Source organism: Eretmochelys imbricata, chromosome 14, assembly GCF_965152235.1.
Source record: "Eretmochelys imbricata isolate rEreImb1 chromosome 14, rEreImb1.hap1, whole genome shotgun sequence".
NCBI classification, from domain to species: Eukaryota; Metazoa; Chordata; order Testudines; family Cheloniidae; genus Eretmochelys; species Eretmochelys imbricata.
In genome coordinates, this window is record NC_135585.1 from 22,934,491 (window position 1) to 22,958,655 (window position 24,165).

The 24,165-nt window shown below is 42.9% G+C and overlaps 1 protein-coding gene across 1 annotated transcript in view; it reads right to left on the reverse strand.

The window, feature by feature from the left end:
• Positions 1 to 24,165, reverse strand: part of LOC144274740 (netrin-1) — a 211,627-nt gene that overhangs the window by 90,612 nt on the left and 96,850 nt on the right. Inside the window, exon 2 of the mRNA XM_077833801.1 lies at positions 18,796 to 18,984. Coding sequence (XP_077689927.1) covers positions 18,796 to 18,984 — 189 coding nt within the window. The remainder of the gene's footprint in view (positions 1 to 18,795; positions 18,985 to 24,165) is intronic.

Consider the following 24,165-nt stretch of genomic DNA (forward strand, 5'->3'; position numbering starts at 1 on the left):
ATCCCAAGATCTGAAAATATGCAGAGTTGTGCAACAATCTTTATAACTAAGCACAAAACTAGGTTTCTGGAGGGGTGTGAATCTTTCACCAAACTTGGGCCAGGCTGAAGAGAGACTCTGGGACCTGAGTTCCAAGTGGGCCCTTGCTGACAGGTGGAAACCATATAAAACTCAGGAGTTTTTATACTGGCCTAGATCAGACAAAGCTTGGTCAGACTTCACTGAAGAGAATGTTGAGGAAATGCTTATCCCATGTCTACTTTCTGCAGGTAATAAAGTCAGGGCACTGTCAGAGGCTTCAGTATGAAAAACAAGATGTTGAAACAAACTGATAATTTAAACAGTAACAAGTCATCAGGACTGGATGGTGTATGTCCAAGAGGCAGAAGGAATTTAAGAATGAAGTGGATGAGCTACTAACTAAAAGATGTAATCTCTCATTAAAATCTGATATCGTGGAGGACACAAGAGTACCTGATGCTATCCGTATCTTTCAAAAACTCAGCAGAGGTGATGCTGGAAACTACAGAGTGATTGGTCTTACGTCTGTACTGGTAAACTGCTTAAAACAACAACATCACATGACAGGGACAACCAGAGTGGCTTTGATAAAGGAGAACCATACCTCTCCAATCTCTTTCAATTCCTTGAGGGAGTCAACAAAACAGTGGGAAAAGAAGAACTAGTCAATATTATTTATTTGGGATTTCAAACAGTCTTTTACAAAGTCCCTCACAAGAGTCTGCTATTGTTGTTATTATTATTATTAATTACCTGCTATTAATTACTATTAATCACCAAAGAGTCATTGAGTGAGGAATAAAGTTCTGTGATAGTTTAGAAACTGGCTAAGAGACAGAAAACAGTAGGAATGCATGATTTGGTTGGTCACTTTTCAACATGGAAAGAAATTAACAGTGAGGTGCTTCAGTCTACAGGGTCTTGTGTTGCTTGTATTGTATTTATTATTGAACTGGGTGAGAAGGGAGATTGCAAAGTTTGCAGATGACTCAAATTTATTTTGGTCAGTCAAGACTAGAGACGACTGTGAAGAACCTCCAAGAGGCCTAATCACCAAGCTAGGTGAATGGGCAACATAATGGCAGATGAAACTCAATGTGAAAGCAAATGCATTATTGGAAAGAACACAGTGAACTACTGACACATACTGAAGAGTTTTAAATGAAGCACAACCACACAGGAAAAAGATCTAGGAGTCACTGAGGACTGTTCAGTGAAAAACATCTGGCTGATTTATAGCGGAGGTCAGAAAAGCAAACCAAATATTAGGTAGTATTACAAAAGGGACAGAGACTAAAAATGAATGTAGTATCATATTATCATCTAAATCAATGGAATGTCCTACCTGGAATACTGGGTTCATCTCAAAAAAGCAGGAATGGAGGCAGCCAACCAAATCAATAAAAGACATAGAAAGGTTTCCACACAAGGAGAGATGGAAAAGATTAGGATTGTTTAGTGAGAAGATGAGTAAAACACTATTGAGGAATGGCAAATAATGTACAGAATATGGAAGGTCAATCAAAATCCAAGAATAAGGGGGCATTCAATGAAATTAAAAGGCAACATATTTTAAATGATAAAACAAAACACTTCTTTTGTGCTGCACATAATTAACTTGTGAAACTCACTGCTACAAGACATTATGGCAAAGGCCCAACAGCAGGATTAGATTAAGAACATCTGCAGTTGCACTAGCTAGGATTAAAATATATACTTGGGATATACAAACCTCCTGTTTCAGGACACAAGCCAACTACTAATTGCCTGGCGATTGGAAGAAATTTCCCCCACGGGCATGGGTAATTGCAAAATTGTCTGTTGTGAGGTTTTATATCTTCCTCTGATCCAATACTGGGCACCACTATAGACATGATTCTGTATTTAGACAGATCACTGGTCTGACTGAGTATAGGCATTATTTTGTTTTTATGCTTCAGCTGAGATTAGAATGGAGTTTTCAGGCTTTCGAATAAAAAACTCAAAGCAAAACTCAGGGCTGTGAATGAGAGAGTGAGAAAGAAAGAGAGCTATTCCCTTGAAAAGTTTTAGAACTTGTTAGGACCTGTCTGGCTTGTGGCAGGTCACCAAGCAGCCATTACATGTCACAGGTATTCTCAGCTGCTAATCTCCAAACGCATGTGTGTTGAAAGAAAACAGAAGGACAAATTTCCAGGGTTCTCTCTTGTCAAGTGTGACATTTTGGAAGAGTGAAAGGACTTCGCATTTTTTGAGAATTAGCATCTTCCTGTGTTAAAGGAACTTGTTTCTTTGCAAATGTGCTGAGAACAATACAAAGCCCATTTCAATGGATAAAAGACGACTTGATTTCCTGGTATGTGTTTGGATTTCTTCATGTTGCACCATATCTGCAATGATAACTTCACAGCTTTCAGACCTTCCAGTTCCAGACGTAAAACCCCGGGTTTCGAATGACGTGTTCTGTGCTTTGTGGTGAGCAGTAAAATATCAATATAAATACTGAACTTAGCCTAGAGAAATATCTGTTCCTTTGCAGTGGGTAGTGAGTAAGGGTCCAATTCAGGAAAGTATCCTGTTTCAGGAAACCACTTAAGCACATGCTTAACTTTACATATGTGTTTAAGCGCCATTTAAATCAATTTTTCTAAATGTTTGTTTTGTGGGAAATTTTGAAATTTTGGCTTTTTGTTCCAATTCAGAATGAAAACAAATTTTGAAATGTCAGACTATCCCGTGGATCAGAAAGTCTGGTTTCCTATGAGCTTTATCTGGAACGGCAGAAGAATTATTGAGATATTGGGTCCAATCCATCTGGTATATCATATTTAGTAATTCACATATCGGTAAAGCCTGATTCTACTAAATTCACCTGGTTGGGGTCTGAAGGTCAATGAAACCACTGAGATCTGCATGATTTCCACCGAAAGCCATAAGGTAAATGTTCATCTGAAACTTGACCCCAGCCTCAAAATTCAGCCACCCATTTTCCAGAAGATTCTGAACCTTGGTAAATGATTTGGTGAATTGCTTTTGGCTTTTAGATTTGCAGTAAAATCCCAGAACAGGAAAGTGTCACATTGTTTGGAGATTCAGGGACATTTCACCCAGATCAGACATCCACACAGTTTCACTTTGAACACTATTCATATTCAAGATGGTGCAAAGAAATATGATTTACAATACCCTAGCTGGACTCTTGCACCTCCAGGGTGATTCACCTTTCGGGATAGCAGTCAGTTCTCCCTTAGGATTTCCAGCAAAGGCGGATTATGTTGTGGAGAGAACTCCGTGGAAGCTGGCTGCTCATGGGAATGCACCAATCAGTCACATCCCTTGGCAACCCTGGCCACATCCCTCCCCAACCAGATCTGTTCACTGCGGGGGGGAGACTTCAGCAAATGTCATAGCAGCTTCAGTGTGTTGACTCTGAACACTAATGATGACTATTTAACTACCAACATTGTTAACTAATTTACTGCTGATCATTTTAGCAGAAGCATTCAGCTACATTACCCCTGCAAAGGAATATCTATTTCCTTGAGTTTAGTACAGTATCATCTGGGCTCCTTTCCGCATCGCTTAGGAGATCCCGAGGTTTCTGGCCAACAGAAATACTAAGTCACTTCCTTATCAGGTAAAATCAAATAGCTCCTTTCCACTTCAAAGCGTACCTGCTACTGTGCTGTGTATCAAAGCCCTAATTTCCTGTTTATGGAACTAGAGCTCAGGGCAGCATTGTTAGTGGCATTATACCAATTTATTTATCACGTCACAACTCAGTCCTTGTACTGGGCATCTTCTCTGTGACATACCACCAGGCAGGTTCCACAAAACCCCCACGGAGCAAGAAATTAAATTAATCCAGAATAAGGATTTGAACAACTGTAATAAATCTAGTCTTTGGTCATTCATGGCATGCGCTAGCTTTGGAGATGCGAACAATGGGACAATTATTAGGGAGCTTGTAAACAAAGCCCATGCCCAACTGCCCATGAGCGATGATCATCATATTAAAGTCCCCACCCACAACAACCTGGCAACAATGATCTCCGTATTACTGACATTTTCAGTAATGAAGAGCTGAAAAAAATCTTCATTTTGTGCTGATCTCTACGGCCTGCTCCACACTTAAAAATTAGATCGACCAAACTATGTCACTCAGGCCTGTGAAGAATTTTGCGCCCTGTGCGACATAGTTAGGTTGACCGAACCCCTGGTGTAGACGTGGCTAAATCAATGGAAGAATTTTTCCATTAACCCAGCAACCACCTCTCAGAGACGTGGATTACCTACACAGATGGAAAAAGAACCTTCCGTCGATGTAGGAAGCATCTGTACTAAGGGCTTGTCTATACTACCGCTAAAGTCGATGTAATTTACGTCACTCAGGGGTGTGAAAAAACCACCCCCAAGCGACGTAAGTTACATCGACTTAAAGCAGTGTCTACACGGCGCTATGTTGGTGGAAGATGCTCTCCAGCCGACACAACTTCCGCCTCTCATTGCGGTGGAGTAGTTATAGTGCGTTTTCATCACACGTGCTACGTCGGTGCAGCTGCATTGATGCAGCAGTGCCAATGTAGTGCGGTAGCGAAGACAAGCCCTATCTTGCTACAACAGCACAGCTGCTGCAACTTACCTTTACTGCTGCAGTGTAGACATGACCTAAGTGCTTGCGTTCTGTTGCTGCTATTATGCAACTGTTACAAACACAGCACTTCACTCTCTTTGGCTTATTGAGCAAAGCGTACTTGCTAAGCACAGAGGTGAGAAAACTCTGGCAATAGTACAGGGCAGACTGTGGAGAGCAGGGAGCTCCTCCAGTGCTGGAGAGAAAGGGAAGCAAGGCCTGCAGAAATGTTCCAATCGGACCCACTCCTTAAGTCATTTCTAGAGCTCATTGGGAATTTTCTGACAAAACATTTTTCATCAGAAAATGCCGGTTTGTTGAAACCGAAACAGTTCATTTGACCAATTTTTCAGCTCACAAACATTTTGGCAACAGTTTCAAACTTGTCAAAACATTTTGTTTCAACAAATGCACAACAAAAAATTCTGGTTTTCTAGTGTGAAATTTAAGCTAATTATAGTAAAAAAAAAAAAATCAAATGGTCAAAAATCAAAATGATGAAAGGGTTTGATTGGCCTGAACCATTTTTTTGTTCGTTTGTTTGCAAATATTTTTGAGGATTTCAACTTTTCATCCTGATTTGGGACCAGAAAATTTTTCGATATCTCAGTGTTTCATGGGACAAGAAAACCATTTCTCGCCTAGGTCTACTTTTTTCTCTCCCTTTTTCCTAGATATGCATGAAGTGCCAGGTTTTCAAAAGTGACCTCAAGTGATTTTGGGGTGCCCATCTTGACACCTGAGGGAGAACTGATTTTCAGAGGCAGGTGCTCAGCACTTTGTGAAAATCTGGTCTCCTTTATGGTGTTTCAAGTTGGCCCTTCAATATGTCTACACCCAAAATCACTAGTCATTTCTGAAAATCTGGACCAGAACCTGCCTTTAACATTTCATTTTGTAATGTGTTCTTGATGAAAGAATTAAATATAAAGGCCACAATTTTCAAACCTGGGTGCCGGAAGTTTGGCTCCTAAATCTATTTTTAAGCACTGAATTAAAAATGGCCTGAGTTTCTGAAGTGCCAAGAACACACAATGCCTATCGCAGTCTTTTGGATCTGCATGTGCCAAGCATGCTTAAAAAATCAGGTCTCTCTTATTTAGGAGCCTAAATACAGGTTTGGGAGCCCAACTTAAAATATATTTAAATACATATATTAATTATATATTTAAATAGATTTCCCTTTATTTTCATGATTATGTGGGAGATTTTTTAACGTGCTTAGGGGAATGAGGAGCACAAGGCTCATATAAAGTCAGAAACATGCTCCTAAAGCCCTTAGGCAACATTGAAAATCTCTTCTTACATATGTAGGATGAAAGACTGGTCCTACTGAAGTCAAATGCAAATCTCTCATTGACTTCAGTGGGGCCAGGATTTCCCCCAAAGTTTCTAGTGCAGTCCTTGTTCCTTTTGGAGGCGCTTTGGATGCAGAATATTAGTTTTACGTTAGCCCTGTAATTGTTCAGGTCCGTGTTTCTCAATCCTGTTTACCCATCCCTGGTCCTTCGTTCCCCCCAAAAATGTCAGGGCTAGCTGTAAAGTAAAGGGTATTTCTATTCAGTGCAAAGCAGCTTCCTCTAGATTTCTTCTCCACCACGGCTGTGCTCACGTGACTGTTGCTGTGCATGCTGCTGCTTTTATTTTGTTGAATGAAACAAGCTCATTCCTGAAAGCCAAATGCCGATGCTATTACTGAGAGAGCATCTGTGGAAGAGCAGCCTGTCTGCGCTCCAGCAGGCAGGACACTCAAACACATGTGCGTTGCTGCTAGGCTGAGATATGATCAAAAAGCAGGGGGACTGGGAATACTTCTGATGTAACTGGGCACACTCCGACTTCGGAGATTTCACTAGGGAAGTCGACCGGACATGTCGGAGCAACATTCTGGGAACTGCACCGGAGGTCAGACATTGTTCCAGTGAGATACCGTCTTGTTTATGTCCAGATGTCTTCTCAGTCTTTTCGAAGGGATGTCAAAGGCCCCATCTTGTTCCTGGTCCTCCCCCTCCCCTAAGCTCTATCTGTTTTAAATTTGACACAAGGGATATAAGACAGTCTCAGAAATTTCTGAATCTTCAAGAGAGATGTCCCAGAAGAAAGGGAAGTGTTGCTGAAGAACACCGTGGAAAGACGGCTTTAAAAATGGCATGGTCTTCTGGAGCAATACCTTGGTTTAGAAATTAACTCATTGCCTTGTACTCCCTCTCCCCCATAAAGAAATGAAACCTCAGAGCTCCAGGCCTGCATAGGGCGAAATCTGCAAAGCCAGAGTTCCAGAAAGAGCCTCCTCATCTGAAGAGTTAAAAGGGTTGAAAGGAAATAAAATTATACCAGGATGGAGGCTGGGTGGGAGCAGTATGTGAAATCACTGGTTCCCTGGAGCCTTAAGCCATCCACAGCTGAAGTGATTTCTGGCATCGATGTGACTTCACTGTGATGTTATCACACAAGCATAGACATGGGGTTTTTTTTGTTTTTTTGTTTTTTTTGGTAATGAATTACTGGGCCAACTGGTGAGGATCTGGCATTTAAGGTTGCGCAGCAGCAGGGAACTTGTGCAGCAGCAGGCAGATGCTTTCAGTCTTCAGTGTGCGTGGCAAAGAACATCACCCAGCTCATGTTCCTTCAAGGGGAAATGGCTTTTGCAAAGCCCTGGTCTCTGCCATTCCGCTCGCCCTATATGTATGGCGTTCTCTGAACATACTGGCTCCAATTCAGAATAGCATTTAACTTTAAGCATGTGCTTAAGTGCTGTTCTGCATAGAGATGTTGTCCTGAACTGAGGCCAGGGAGAGAAGGAAGTCAGAGAGGAGCAGGATTCTGACCTAAGTTCAGTGAATTTGCAAAGGAACTTAGAACAAACACTGACACAGGGACACCCCCAGGGTAAGAGATAGGGAGGATTAGTGTTCCGCGAAGAAAGAAAATACTGAAAGCTTTAGCTAAACAAAGATTAAAAATACGAAATGGTGTCATGTTCTCTATGGTTCGTAACAAACCTGGGGAGCAGATCTCAAACACGCACCTTTCAACACAGCCACGCACTTGAGTGGAGACAGTGGGTCACTGTTGGTTGTGAAGAGAAAAGAGCCTGTGTAGTTTCCAGTATTTGCTTTTGTTTCTTGCTAATGATAAGGTGGATTATGTTTCATTAGAACCAGAACACATGCGCCAAGGGGAGAACAAGATTGAGGTTTTCTCATGGGGTCTCATCTGGCTTGAAAGTATTAGAAAGCATCTAGGTAACTGTGCAGAGCAATAGAAATTCTTCACTGTAGCCCTGATTCAGCAAATCATCGCTATTCAGCATAGCACATAAGCACCTGCTTAACTTTAAGCAAGTGCTTAAGTCCCATTAAAGCAAATACACTTAAAGTTGTGCATATTAAGTGCTGTGATGAACAGGTATGGGCTTTAAGTGTTTTGCTGAATTGGGACCAATATCTTCTCAATTGGTTAAAAATAACTTCAAAGCGCAATCAGACTTAGTACTTTCATCTGAGGCTCTCAAAGTGCTTTACAAAAGGGGCATAAAAATGATCATCCCCATTTTACAGACACGGAACCTAAGGTGAAGTGACCTGTCCAAGGCCAAATGGTTAGCCAGTGACACAACCCTCCCAAAGAGAGAGTTCATTTTACAATAAAACCTGCAGCAGTGGTTTGGACAATGACTGTATAAAACGTAGAGGAGTTATATTGTTGTATAAGGAAACCTTCAGTGGGATGGTCTGGCACTTCTGTAATTCAGCTCCTTCACTGAATTTGTTTTTCTGATGACAATATTTATAAATAAAACTATGACCTAGTGCTAGATGTCTGTAACCCTATCAAAAACTAAATAACCTACTTGGCCACATGGAACTGGAATACCCAGACATAGACACTGCAGTGATGAGGGTGGTATAAACAGGTACCTAGATTAGATAAAGTAAGTGCACACCATGGTGAATCTCAGGGAAGGTGTAGCTAGGCTTGGCAGAATCCAATTTGTTATTTTTGTATAATTTCAATGGATAATAGCAATGCTTATTTTGAAGCATTTTTAATTTTTTAATCTATTTAAGTTTTCACAGGTATGCGAAATTATGGGGGCAGATAATAATTATACAAGAACAGTAAATGCTGAGACTCTAAAAGTTAAAGTTACAACACAAAGTGTCAATATCGCATATCAAAATAGGCAAAGTAAATATCCTTCAATCAAATGGAATGAGTTCTCAAGTAGCATTTTTCTTACTTTGCCTGTCAGTAAATTTTGGTGATTATCGATGGGAATAGTTATTGTTGGTTGGTATATGTATGGTAAAAATCAATGGTTACTGACATTTACTGATAACGGTCTAATTCTTCCAAACCTTGGTGTAGAGCACTGTAGGAAAACAGGGTCTATGCTCTGCAGACCAACGCTAGGGAAGTTTTGGGTCAGTTGAATGTAGCAACAGGAGTTCTTGGGAGACCTCATCAGAAGTTGTGCTGATCAAGCACCAGATCCAAACTCATCCAAACACTGAGGACTGGGCTCATCTCTTGTCTTAATATCAGACTTAGATTCAGCTTCAAGGAGGAAGGGAAAGGAAAAAGGGAGAACTTTTATAAAAGAGGGTGACTCTTTTGGGCCTAATTCTGTTTCAGGCACACAGGGTGACTCCCTCCAAAAGAAATGAGAGCTCCAGGCATGCATCTAAGGGCAGAATTTGTCCCTCTCCTTAACCTGCTGAGGCCAAAGCATGGTGAAAGTTCTGACAATGAAAGGCATCAGAACCAGAGCTGTGCAGGAAGCTGGGAGTAAGACAGAAGCAATTTCTTCAGCATATCTAAGTATTGCCTCTAGGTTCAGTTTCATGATGTAACATTTTGATGTCAGCAACTTGCAATCATAAAAGACAGATGACTACCGATGGGTGATTTCTTGCCTAATTTTGCAGATGCAAAAAGGTTGCAGGTGAGACAGAATTATGGAGGTTAGTTAAGAATGGAGAAGACTGTGAGAACTCCTGACGGATCTAGCCAAGCTAGGTGAGTAGGCAGCATGATATCTGATGGAATTCAGTGTTGGTTGATGTGATGCACCTTTGAACGAATAATTAGAACCACCTTACTTAGTTCTAGGTTAATTTAACAACTCTGGGAAAAGACCTGGGCATCAGTGTGAACATCTACATGGAAACCTCTGCTCAGTGTGAAGCTGCAGTCCAAAAAGTAAACAAAATGTTCGTATGAATAAGGAATGGGATGGAGCATAATACAGAAATATTATGATGCCATTATATAAATCAGTGGTTAGCTCTTACCTGGGGAACTCTGCTCTGTTCTGGTCACCCCATCTCAGAAAGGAAACAGAAGGCAAAAAGGAGGCAACCAGAATGATGAGCGTCATGGAAAAACCAAGATATCGATTGCAAAGACTGGGATTGTTTACTTTAAAGAGGAGATGAATAAGAGGGGACATAAGATATACAAAATACTGAATGGCCCACAGAAAATAGGTCCAGCACATCCATTCATCATTTCTCATAGTAGAGGAACAAGGGCACATTCCATGACATTGGAAAGCGGCAAATTAAAAGTCGATAAAAGGAAATTCTTCATCGCACAGTGAACAATTCTCCAGGGGAACTCATTGCCACAATATATCACCGAGGCCAAGAGCTTCACAGGATTCAAGAAAGGACTAGACATTTATAGGGCTAACAACAGTGTCCAGAGTTATAATAGTAAGGATTTAAAAAGCAAAACAAACAACTGAATAAAAAAGCAGGCCAAGGGTTCTGGAATGGGGAAATAAACATTCCTGCTTCAGACCATCCTTTGAATGAGGATTAGGAGTGACTTTAACTGTGGACATGTTATTCCACAATTGTCCACTCTGGGTTTCCTTGAACTTTCCTCCAAATCAGCTGGTAGTGGCTACTGTTGAAGACAGGGCACTGGATTAGACGGACCTGTGGTGTGTTTCAATCTGTCACTGCTGATGTTCCTGTGATTTGATAAGTATAAGATACCTATCCAGTCACTTGTGTGCATTTCCTTATTGACCCTGCGATCTGAGCCTTCTTCTGAGGTTTGACCAGCACTAAGCACCCAGTTGAGTGGAAAGGAGGTAAATCTGACTCTAAAACATGGGACAGTTAGGAACAGAGTTTAGGAACACAGGTGTTCCCATCGGATCATTGGTCCATCACATCTCGCATCCTACTTCTGGCAGTGGCAAATGTCTTTGTAGAAGAAAGCAAGAAGAAAACATGGATGATGCTCCCTTTAAGTTGTGAAACAAAAGCATTGTACAGACAGTCCATGCAAAAGAGTGGTGCAGGATCAGAACAGAATCTTAACATTTAGCACAACCTTCAACAAAGTCCTCAGCTTTGTCTTGTTTTCTCTTCTCTTCCCTTTAATTTGTTCATTTGCCTTGTTATCTATTTCATACTCACCCTCTCCCTCTTTTCATATTTCCAGTCATTTTATAACAACAACAACAACAAAGGAGCTCAGTATCATTACCCCCATTTTACAGATGGGGAAACTGAGGCACAGAGACTTGTGCAAGCTTACTCAGAAGACCAGTGACAAAGTCAGGAATGGTCCCAATGGGCAAAACTCCCATTGATGTTCTGAGGAAAGGGCCAAAGTGAAACAACAGAGCTAGCTCTGGGCATTTGGAGGGGCTATGGAGCCCTCTCCCTCTTCTGACCAGGCGGTTTAGAGCCAGGAGTATCAAAGATGCTGCCCCTTAAATATCTGAAAGGCCCCTTAGGTGATGTTAATGCCTGCACCATATTTCCTGATACCAAACAGGAGTTAGGATGGAATCACCCTGTTATTTAACCAAATAACAGCAAAAGGCTTTTGTTAAAGCAAGCATGTTTATTTGCCATTAGGTGGTTCCCTCTTGATCTCAAGGACCCCACAGTCCTCATCTTTATGAAGCTGGCTCTGAACAAAGTTACTGGGATCCAGGCCTGGTGATTATCTCAGCAATAAATAACATGCTGGAGAACAAGTTTCTAGTAGCCTAGTTCACTTCACCTGCAGTGTCTGCCAGCGCATCCATTAGCAGATGTATTACCATTAGCAGCATGCGTGTGTGCAACCTGGGGAAATTGTCACATGCACAGATACCAAACTGTGTGTGCAGATACAAAATGGGGAGTTCTGCACACACACAGAGGTGGGAGTGCACACAGCAATCATGGAAATTACATGACAGTTGGCCCAATCTGTCTCCAAAAGGGAAACTTTCCCATTGAGCCTAGATGAGTGAAAGGCAGTAAATTCAGGAAGGATAGGGTCAAACTTTTTACACAGGGTGGGTAATAATCCTTCAGTGAAGATTTACAATTCTGCTCGAACTCTGTGTTGATACTGAGCTAAAATTGCAAGTTGGAGGGGGAAGATTAGTTTTCTTAATGAAATTTTTAATCTTGCATTAGGCGATCTAGCCGTTTCTCCTATCTGTGCCAAATCTCACCCCTCTGCAATAGGTTTACATTGGCAACTTTAGCACAAGTGCATTCATGGTTCATATCACTTGTCATCTTTTCATCAAAACCATGTAAATCCTTTCCCCACAAAGTTCAGAACTGTTTTATGGGAATGCTATAAAACCCTACAGGTTCTCTGTTACAATATAATTACATTAGGACCGATAGTCTGGCAAATATCAGGACTGAATTTAATCAAAAGAGCTAATGGAATCTATTCTACTTATAATAGCTTATGACGGAATCGGTTTACATAGGCTGGAGATGTGGAATTTCACTTGCAACATCATTGAGAGGTGTGTCGGGGTGTGGGGGGGGAGTAAATCAAAGTAAGCATGAAGCTTTATTTCGGAGGAAAGACCAATTTTGATTCTATGGTTTAGGGCTTGATCCTGCTTTCACTGAAGTCAGGGAGAGGCGGGGACACAAATGTTTTAAAAAGATATTTGTAAAGGTTTTTGCCCAACTGTTTTTCACACACAGTGTCAAGCATATTGGGATAAGTTCCTAGTTCAGCCGCCAGAATATAGGAGCATCCTATTCATTTAGGGCTGATCCAAAGCTCACTGGAATCAGCAGAAAGACGCCTATTGATTTCAATGGGCTTTGGATCAGCCCTATAGTCAGGCCTGCCAGCCAAGAGATACCGGGCTCGCTCATGCAATCTGACCTCTAAACCTGAAAGACATGAAGGCCCCTTCCTGACCCACTTGCTTCTCTCATTTTGTCTGACCACCCACCATCAGAAGTAATAGGGCTGCTCCTTTTGCTTCCAGGCTCTGCCCTGGAGAGCTTGGCGTAATCCCAACACTGCCACTTCATGCAATATCCCTTCTCAATCTGGCTCCAGTTCCCTTGCATGTGGTTTGCAGCCAAATTGCAATGTATGGCTGAGCAGGCTGCCAGTCTAGTAAAAAAGTTTTCCATGTGCCTTCATGCCATGTGCTGGCTGTTGCATGGGTCTGGGAAGCAGCTTCTGCATCCATTGAAATCTTTCTTTGTAAGAAGATAACAGGAAGGAAGCAAATGTACAGTAAATCAACATGAACATAAGAACATAATTCCTTAACAGGACAATATCAGGTTAAAAATCATCCTTACAAGCCCCAAACAAACACACGTTTCCTTACCTGCATTTCCAAGACCACAGTGGATTATTAAAACTGATTTTTTTTTAAAAGACTGCATTTTCATTATGCTCTTTGTTTGCCTCCCCTCCCCCCCTTTAACAAAAGCTTCACTTAGTCTGGACAGGAGAACTACCTGGGTCATTTTTACTTTCTGTTTACAGCTCATTCACAATTTGATCCTCATACTCTTGCCAAATGTTGCAATGTTGGGAACCAAAACACAACAAGGGACCTATTTATGGGTTTTTTAACAAAATGTTTTAATTGAATTTAAAAAAACAAAACAAAAACCCACCATGCAGACATTTCTAAAATCCCTTTGGTAAAACCCATTTTGTAAAAACCCATCTTTGAGGACCCAACTGAGTATATGAAAGTGTCCTTTTAGAGATGTGTCCTTTTGTTCATCTAGCATTCTCTTTTACCTTGCCATTAGATATAAAATAAATCGAGAAATGCAATCCTGTTATAGTATGGAGTGAAAGATGAAAAACACATGTATGAGGAAAAGCAATTTAGCTAAATGTGTCTGTTAGGTTGAATTAATGAAGTTGAATTATTACATACAAACATATCCAGCAGATCATTTATCGAGCACGTGTTATAAGTTCACACCAGGCAGCATATGCTTGCAAGAATGATTAAGTATGATGCATGCTTGCTTGACAGTTCTCTATCAATTTTATTTTCACAAGACACTGGTATTTTATTAAATGCATTCATTTAAATGTGTTAAACATAAAACGTGAATGGAGCATTGCAATGGTTGAAAGAATCAAGTCTTATAGAGAAACATTATCCGCTCTATGAAATGAAACGTGAGTCATTTGTAAGGCTGATGGCAGATGCAACAGGGTGGTTAATTTCTTAATTTTAAATGCATTCAGTCCACATGAGATTCTGGGGGATCCAAGCCCATCAACAGATGGTTTGGTGAGATGATAAATTAATATTGTTATCAATGGAGAAATGGCTGAAATTGTTAGATGATAGCTCTTTTTTAACAATTATTTTACCATTAAAAATATTTTATAGTAGAGCCAAACTTCATAAAGAACAACAGTGGAAAACGAAAAGCCTCTGTATTGTAAAGAGCTCAAGAAAATGATGGTTCAAAGGAATTCCACTTTCTGCAGGAAACTTCATTTCATCTGCGTTTGTATAGGACAATAGATTATACCAACAATAAACCATTCCAACTACTGTGAAATTGTGCTGAATAGCTGGAGAGTCGGGAGCTTCTCAATCATTAGCATATTTATTACGTACCTTTGTATCTATTAGCTCCAATAGCTGGGGTTTTGTTATAAACTATAGAGCGTGGGGAGAAGTATTCAAATTTGTTGAGCTCTAATTTCAAGAGCAGGAGCTATTCAAGAACACGCCACATCAAGATAAACTCATTGCAAAGTGAATTTAGTAGAATTAATTAGGATTGCAAAGTGTTTTACAAAGGTGGGTAAGCATTATTCTCATGGGGAAACTGAGGTATGGAGGGGTTAAGTCACTGTCCAAAAAGACACTGAGTCATTGGCAGAGCTAGAACTAGGATCTCCTTAAACATAACCATGGGCTTTAACCACAAGACCATACTGCCTCCTTTAGGTGGAACTTCATTTTTGTGCCAAGAGATAGCACCTGGTGTATGTACCACCCTGGGGGTGCTGCATGGGACTTGTGCTGTCTCTTTTTAAAGGGACGAATTGCACCTTTTGTGCCTGTGGAAAATGCTGGCTTGACAGGCATGGAGAATAGGTACCTCAGTGGCAATGGAAAACTACTCCATCAGTGAGCTTCGGGTAGGGGGACACCTCTGGGAGATAAAAAGATAAGGCCATTTTCATGGCCATTCTATCCTATGCCCAACCAAATATAATGTTGGAGAAGGAAAAGACAGCAGTAAAGAACCACTCTCCCGTTCCCCTAGAACACTGATATCAGTGTATCAATAGCAGTCAGCACAACCCAGCACAGGGACTCTGGCCATTGGTGAAAGGCATAATGGAGGCAGCCTATTGATTTGGGCCAAATTTAAGGGACTCCAGGGTTGGAGGATGGGGAGGGGGAGAAGCATGGGTGTAAATTGCCATTTGGCTGACTGTAGTGAAGTGACTCTGAGCTGATGCTACATAAAAAGTCTTTCCTTCCAAGCAGCTGGGCTCACAAGAGAAGCCCATTCCCTGCATAATGGAATCCAATCCTGCTATCACCAAAGTTGATGGCAAAATGTCCATTGACTTCACTGGAAGCAGCATTGGATTTAGACCCTGAACACTGTGACATCTGGATTAGGTGCACCAGATTAGATCAGAAGGGTGCATTCTGCTTCCATCACATGCAGCCAGGAGGCTTGGCCCCCACTGGTAAAGCCAAGCCAAAATAGTTCCTTTCCACTCACTAAAGCTTTAGTGCTTTGGACTGAGCATTGGGCATAATATCCACCATGGGGAAAGGCAGCTAAGAGACTTAGGAACCTACATTCCATTGGGATTTAGGTACTTTGGAAAATTTTATCCGGTTTCTTCCAGAGGTAATAAAAAAAGTTTTATGTTCCACCTGAAAAAAAAAGAACAAGTTAAAACGGCAACAATCCCGGCTTCCAGAGAGAAACTTGCATTCCTTTGAGATCCAGTAACTGACAAAAAATGACAAGCCTGTGTTGGAAATAAAAGTAAGTTAGACATGAAGTCTGCAGCAGTGCTAGCATTAGTGGGTACCAATGGAATGCTCCCAAGAGTAAACAAACAGGAGCAGAATATCGCTATGACATAATCAGTAGCATGTAAGCAAATCACTGGGTATTTCAGGGGTAAGGCCATGTCACCAGCTAGTACCAGGCAATCATAGTGTAAACACCAAATTTGCAGGACTTTGCTGCCTATTGCAGGGTATTGAATGACTGTCAGGTTTTCCATAGTAAGCAGGGAGGTGTCGCCCCAAACACCACTCTTTTGGTAAAAATCCCATAGCCAGCTGCACCAGCATACCAGGGGTTAAAGAGAATTATGTCTATTTCAGGTAAATTAGAGGGAGGATCAGAGCAACTGAAAGTGACCAGGCCAGGCTGATGGGTCAATATCTGAATCCTACTAGAAGCAGGTATTTAGGGTGTGTGGAAGAGTGAGGGGTGAAGAGAGTGTGACACAGAAGCCCATTGGTGGTTCACTGTTCTGTGTTAGCAACTCAGTGTGTTAGCAACACTGCACCCAGCACACTGTTGTCATGATATATACTCAAAGTGGCATGTAGTACATCACTGGAAAACAAATAACTCACTGATTATTGAGAGTACTTTGTGATGTATGTACAGTGTGTGTACGAAGAATTATGGATATGGGCTAGAATTATGTTCTTAAAATGTATTTGGCGAGAAATGCACAGGGCCGGCTCTAGGTGTTTTGCCGCCCCAAGCTCCAAGAGCGCAACTGCCCAAGCAAAAAAAAAAAAGAAAAGGGTTGCCGGAATGCCGCCCCTGGAATTGTGCCACCCCAAGCATCTGCGTGTTTTGCTGGTGCCTAGAGCCGGTCCTGGCAATTCATAAGCCCAGTCTGCCCTAGACAAAGAGATGTGTGTTTGTTAGTCTAACCAGCCTGGTCATCAGGCAGAGACAATGTAAGTACATTTACGTAAAAGGTAAACAAAGCCATCAACCTAACAAAAAGGTCTGTTTTCCATAGAAAATTTGGAGTTTTAATTGAAAAAATGAAAACCCAAGACTTTTCAGCCAAAAACCTGCGATTTTTGGCCAAAAATTTTCAGTTTTCAGTCACCATTTTTCAATTTTTTCCACGAGAAGACAAAATTTTCCTGTGGAAAAGAAATACATTTTCCAACCATCCCTACTAACTAGCTATTGTCAGCTGGGTATCTTTGTTTTCTGAACAGGGCATCTCACGCATGTAATTCATCTTCCTCCCACATGATTGGCTGAGAGTTGAAACCAGGCCTGATTTTCATGGTTTTATCCTTCCTTACCCTGTATACACACAATTTAGAAAGGGCTGAGCAGGACTTGGGGTGCTGGGGACCCCAACCCAATGATAGTGAGAGTGCTAATGTGCAGCCACCACCTACACCTGGCTAGTACAAGGCGCACAGCCTAGAAAGTAGACAGCATTGCTAAGTACTTCATCTGCAGTGTCAGAATCCCACCTAAGCCCATGTATCCTCAGACATGCCCATTCTCCACCCACTCCCTGCCCCCTTTGACCATGAACTCTTAAGGGGCACCTCTCCAAGACTAACTGTTGCTCACTGTAACCTAAGTCACCCCCACCCATCTCCTCTGTTCATACGTACACAAAAGGACAGCTGCCTTCGCATTCTGCAGCAGGTTCCTGTCTCAGTATCGCCAAATAAAAATGGTTTGAAAAATCAATGAAAGGGATTTGAGCAGGCCCAGATCGAATGACGACACAATGTCTGTGGAATTCCAGAGTACTAGAATTTCGGGGCTAACCCAACAGATCCTCCTACGCTCTGAAGGAACCCCTAGAGTTCTGGCTCGAGCCCAAATCACCTATGACAGTTTCATTTCCAATGAAAGGGAAAATTAAAACATCACATCAGAAAAATTAAATGATGATTGTCTGGTCTACTGAGCTGTAATAGATCTCCCTGCCTCCCTTTTTATTCTTATTTTGTCCAGAGGAACAAAGCTGTTGGTACGTGGATTAAATGTTCTCTTTTCCTTTCTCTCCCTCATGCTTGTGACCTATGTTGTGTGTACGCAGATATATGGATTCGTAAGAGATATGACCTTTGTCCTCCCTGAAGCTAAGATTGTTGAATGGAGCCCACTGTTTGCTGGTATGCACACCTGTGAGAAGGTGTGGGAGGCGGGGGACCAGAGCTTTGGTTTTTAATGTCAGAGATCCCTTTGCTGATCTGAATAACCGTAGCAATCCGTGAACACCTTTGTCTTTCTTCTCCTTTGGCTGCGTTTTCTTTTCCATGTCATTGTTTGTTCTTGCTTGCCTGGTCACACGTGTTTTGAATAGCTGCTCAAACCCACTGAATATTTGAGTGTGTATGTGTCTCTCTCTTAAGCTATGACAGGTGCAATAAAATACCCTTTTTCCCCCTAATGAGTGAGATTTGAGGGGGGGTCACGTTTGTCAGAAACAGTATCTAAATCTGCACAAGTCAAATTTTTGTCCATGCACATCAGGTAGTTGTGGCTTTGTACCATCTAAATGCTAGGCACAGCTTGGTGTTTGGTTAAGATCTCTTTAAAAATATGACCCAAAACATCTTCTTGAAACAAGCATTGCAAAATCTTTCATCCTCAGAGCAGAGATGCTTTTAAAAGATACCTTCAAACTCTGTTTCTAAATAGCCAGGGCTTGGTAGGTCTGGTGAGTATGGCTGTGGGGAGTGAGGGGGTGAAGGAAGAGGTATTTTTGTGGTTTGGCCTTTGAGAGGGTGGAGTGGGAATAGGCTTACAACAGAAACAGCTATAGAGATAGACAGGAAGGGAAGGGTTGGGGGGGAGCAGTCCGTTCAGTATTCCAGCAATCACCTTAGGCACTCCTTCCCTGCGTACCTTTGCATGCTTTCCGATGGGTGATCGGCTTGGTCATGTCCCGGTAGTAGCCCTCTTTGCAGTAGTGGCAATGGCGGCCTGCTGTGTTGTGCCGGCAGTTAAGGCAGACCCCTCCGCTCTTGCGGCCTGAAAGCTTGTAGAGCTCCATGTTAAAGCGGCACCTCCGGGCATGAAGGTTGCAATTACAAGCTGTGGGAAAGGAGACAAAAAGCAGAAAAGTTGCCACTTGTGGTACACGAGTCTCATGAACCAATGCAGAACTGTATCCTAGCCCCTTGACTCCCACTGACAGACTCAACCCCTGATCACGGGGAAACTGGATCTCAGCCATGGACCAAATGTAGGCTACTGGCCATTACCACAGAGGCTGAGGAGGAGGAGGAAGCTGGACATTAGTAGGTCAAGCTGACTTCTATGAACAAGAATCAATCTGAAACGCCCTACAAATATGCAAAGGGACCAGATTTTTCTTTCAGACATTGATGAAAACAAGTCAGTGGTGTTGCTCCAGACTTACACAGCCTAAATTGTAAGCCCCTTGGGGCTGGGAGTTACATTAACCATATGTTTATACAGCAGCTTGAACAATGGGACCCAGCCTGGTTGGCCCTCAATGCAACGTGCATGTTAAATTTAAGTTTAAAAAGAAGGTTATTTGTTACATTCATGATCTTGCACTTGCACCTGAGACTGGGAATGGAAATGCCAAAATACCATGGGAAGGACTGCTTTCCCAGCCTTAAGGGTAGCAAGCCACTGAATAAACCAGCTCCTGAGGGTATGTCTACCCTGCAATTAAAATCCTGCAGCTGGTTGGTGCCAGCTGACTCAGGCTTATGGGGCTGAGGTGACGGGGCTGTTTAATTGCAGTGTAGATGTTTGGGACAAGTTGTGACCCTCTCACCTTGCAGGGTCCTAGATCCCAGGCTCCAGCACAAGCCTGAATATCTGCACCACAGTTAAACAGCCCCTTAGCCCAAGCCACGTGAGCCTGAGTCAGCTGGCACGGGCCAGATACAGGTTTTTAACTGTAGTGTAGGCAGACCCTGAGAGATTTCCAATTGAATATTGGAGACTCCTGAGGCAGGGAGTTTGGGGAAGCACATCAGCTTTGGAGGGATCATCCCAACCCTCTAAGGTTACACCCTCACTACGGGATAATAGCGTAGGAAGTGGGACCCCTGGGCCCTCCCCTCTTACAGTCCGTCAGATGGGCCAGAAGCAAGAGCCTGGATCTCAATGTGCTTGAATTTTGGATGCAGATTTGAACTTTGGGGGCGAGGCCCATGTCTAGTTAAAATGGTGGTGCCTGCCTTTTATAGGCTTCTGCCACTTGGGGTCAGAAACTTTTGTGACTGTCAGCTTCACGGGAGTAACAGTATAGTGCCATGTGAACCGTTATCATCTACCCTCTGATTTGCTCTTGAAGCGGCAATGCATTAGCTAGGGTTAAATATAGATCATCCTGCAACCTGACAGACATCTCCTGAGCCTGTGGAGTCCAGTTCACCAATACAGAATTGTTCAGCACATTCCTAAGACATGCCTCCCCCTCCCCAGTCTCTACCCCACTTTTAAATTATCAGAAGCAAACTCTCCTTTCCCACCACACACACACGCTGCACAGAGTTAGGAGAGGCTCAGTTTGAGTGCATTTTAAGGATTTGAAATAGTTCTATCAAACCTTCCCCGCTAACATTTCTAAAAAGGTTTGGATTCTGTAGCCGCACCATTTCCTGTGTGTCTAGATCACAACATTACAATGCAACCTCCCGCTCTTTCACACCAGCCATTCTCAGCCTGCTGCAGGGATTGGGCCAACCTGACATTGTTAGTTAAATACCAAGCAGTCCTCTCTGTTGACAGTTACGCCATGATTGAACCTGCCAGGAGATGCCAGATCTCTCTGCCATATGCAACCTAATGTCAACATGGTGGTTATTTTTAACAAGGGCCAGTACAAAAGAAAACTAAGAAGAGAACATCAAAAGCTCAGCCCCTCCCCTGCCATTCCCCAGAGCTGTCAAGAGGCAGTTGCAAGAACTGTGTGCTTTGCAGAGTACTTTATAGCTTGTTTTCTTTTCCCTTTGCTTTTATTTGCCCTACAGCGCAGAACAATGCAGCAAAGCAATGCAAACCCACATCTGGGCCTCTCAGTTCTGCAAAGGGAAGGTGTCAGAGCTCTCCGCTCGTCACCTTCCTTTAGAGCAGAGACATCTTAATCCCATTCCTTCCTGTTTACCTCATGCTCCTTGCCCAAGACAAAGACTTGCGGTATTTGCTTAATTATCAAATTTCAGCCTAAAAATTACAGTGCGGCTCCATTTTATTTTTTCTAAGCAGTCACTGTTCTACTCCTGACTTGCAACCAACCTATCCCTACTGGGGAGCAAAATACCCTGCCTACCTAGAACAGTAGGGCAGAAAAGGCTTTCTGTGGTTTTGTTCTGTATTTTGTTTCATTCTCTCTGATGCTGTGAGGCTTGCTGGGGCTTGAACTAGCCCCCTCCAATCACAAAGCAGCAGCTCTGCCCCACAGCACTGAGATTATCTTTCAGGATATTCCCAGCCACTGGAATCCTTTAACACCTACCGGCTAGGAGAGTTCAACCCAAACATTCAGACTATCTCCTTAGCCGGGTTCATCTGCTAAAAGGGGTGCTACATCTGCCCTGCTAGGAATACAAGGACCTGTTGGTGTGGGGGAATTTCTGCTGGTAGGGTTTTGCCTGCACAACAGATGCATTCACAAATAGTGCAAGTGCAACTAACGAGGCTCTCGTCTAGAGCAAAAATAGGATCGATGCATTCAGCATGTTCTGGATTTTTTTTCTTGCAATTTTTTTCTTGATACAGCTGAAACTACAGTAAGAGGACTTGGTCCGGGGGGGTTACCCTTTTTGTGAGGGGAAAGCACTGAAGTGTTTCGTTTCCAATGTCTCCAAGCCCCAGGCCCTCTCCCCTGTGCTCTGCCATAGCCAGCCTTTCAGGCCCATCATGGCCCCCTCTCCTAAAGCAGGGGCAGGTGAATCTCCGCTCTCACTGCAAAGAAAAACTTTCTAGCCCTTTTCCCTGCAAAGGACCTTGGAAGAAAAACTAACAGCGGAGGCTGAAAGAAGCAAGCAGCTCAGGCTCCCCGTCAGCAGCAGGAGACTAAAGGGCTTAAAGATCCACATGGCACATACACTCTCACTGCTCAAAGAACATTTGAAGGTACCTCAGAGAACCCCTGGAGGGGACTCCATAGCCCCGCACAGCAGTGGGGAGGAACTGTTGCTGTTGGGGGCCAGCTCTGCATTTTGCCTTCCTCTCTCTCCCGGTTCTCTCTCATGTGCGCCAGTCTGAAAACCCTGCTCACTTCCGTCTGCCTGGCCTCAGCCTTACCTTCGATGAAAGCACCAAGGTGCCAACCAGCCAGCCTACCCTTCCCAGCAAAATTCCCCTCCCCCCGCCATGGCTCACACTACTGTTAGCTCCAGCAACGTACCAAATGGTCCCCTCCCTCCACCCACACACCAATAGCTTCCACAAGCTTTGTTTCTTGGTTCTCTCGCCCTCTCCACCTCCTTTATCTCCTTCCCTTCTCTTCTTGCTTCCCTCCTCTGTATGTCCAAACTGCTAAAGGATCTTCATTCCCCACAGCTCCATTTCTTGTACACAATACACCCCTGCGCTTAGAGCAAACTTCTGCATTGTTTCTCTTTTTTGGGTGGGGAGAGGGGGTTTGCACCAGGGTACACGTCTCCATCTATGTCCAGCTCATATATAAAACTTGGGAACCCCTCCCCCACCCCACTATTCCTTTCTGAGCCTGGAGAAGAGGGGGAACCATGAACCATAACATTTAATTTTCCTGCCTCCTTATCCTTGCTGTGGAATGATCACTATGGAGTGTCGGGCAGTGCCAGCTCTGTGGGCTTTTTGTTGGGCCTGCAGCTCCATAATCGTCCTATTTTATGCTGCTGCAGACACCTACACACACACTTGTGCCCATTTATTCCTTCCCCTTCCGATGCACCTGTTTGCAGAAACCATGGCCTGTTAATCAGGCTGGCCATTGGAAGTGCAGCTAATACGGGCTCTAATTTCATGAGAAGACCGGATTTATTAGAAACTATTGTCTTCCAGCCTATTCCTGAATGCCCAGTCACTGAATACTCTGGCACTATGTTCAGCTGGCCATCGGCCAGGACTAACTGGTAATTATAGTAGTTAGCCTGCTGTGCTTTATGATGCCTTTTGGGAAAGGTTTGATCTGACCAAAAAATAGCCATGCCATTTCCCGCTTACAATAGCATGCAGGGAGGGTGGAATAATGGTGGCACATTGAATAAAGATGAATGCAAAGGAACTGAGGCCTAGATGGGCCTTTTGCAAGAGCCATGTTGGGGGATGTGGCTACACCACAGCAGTCCCCTGACACATCCCTAAAAGCATGGGTCATATCTTGAAGTGTAGATGGGGCTGGATCCTTGCTTCAGCCTTGAGCAGAGCAGAGCTGGAAGAATTTGAAGATGGTTGGCTCCCATCTATACCTTGGTCATGAGCTATTTCAGGGAGTCTGTCATATCGGAACTGGGTCTCCCAAAACTTTATAGTTTCTACATCATATATATTCATAAATTTTATGTCCAAAAGAGAATTTCACTGGTTCCCTGTGTTGAGCCAAATAACTTGTGTGTGACTAAAGCATATTTTCCTGAAAGGCATCCAGTCGGCATGTGAAGACCTCAGGAGATAGAGAATCCACCACTTCCCTTAGGAGTTTGTTCCAATGGTTAATCACCCTTTGGTATGTTATTTTTCATTTGTCTTTGCCTAGCTTTAATCTTCAGCCATTGGTTCTTATTATACCTTTCTGTGCTTTATTACCTGCTGTTTTCTCTCTGTGAAGGTATTTGTACAACGTAATCAAATCACCGCTCGATCTTCCTTTTCATGAGCTGTGCCCTAAAAGGCTACCCAATCTTTCCCATGTTATCTCCTGACCTACGTAATTTCTTCCTTTATCAATAGAAATAATAATAATTGTCAATATGGTCAGCAGATGCTTAGCAGACACCCAAACCTACAGGTTAAATATAGAGCAGAAGAACATTGCATTTGCTGAGATCTCTAAAATGCCATTGGGTGTCTCACTGAGCAGTGGTACTTGCAGTGACTGTCTCCAAGAGTGCCCTGGACCTGAATTGCCCTATGTTGGCTAATTTTATTCTGCAAACCTGCAAATATTTCCCTCATGTTCTTCTAGAAAGGGCCTTTACCTGGACTACCAGGCCTAAGTGTAAACCAGTTAGTACCAGCTAAATGCAGATAGTACAAAAAACAGGGACAGCCAAACCTCAGAAGAGTCAGAGGTTTGGTTTAGGG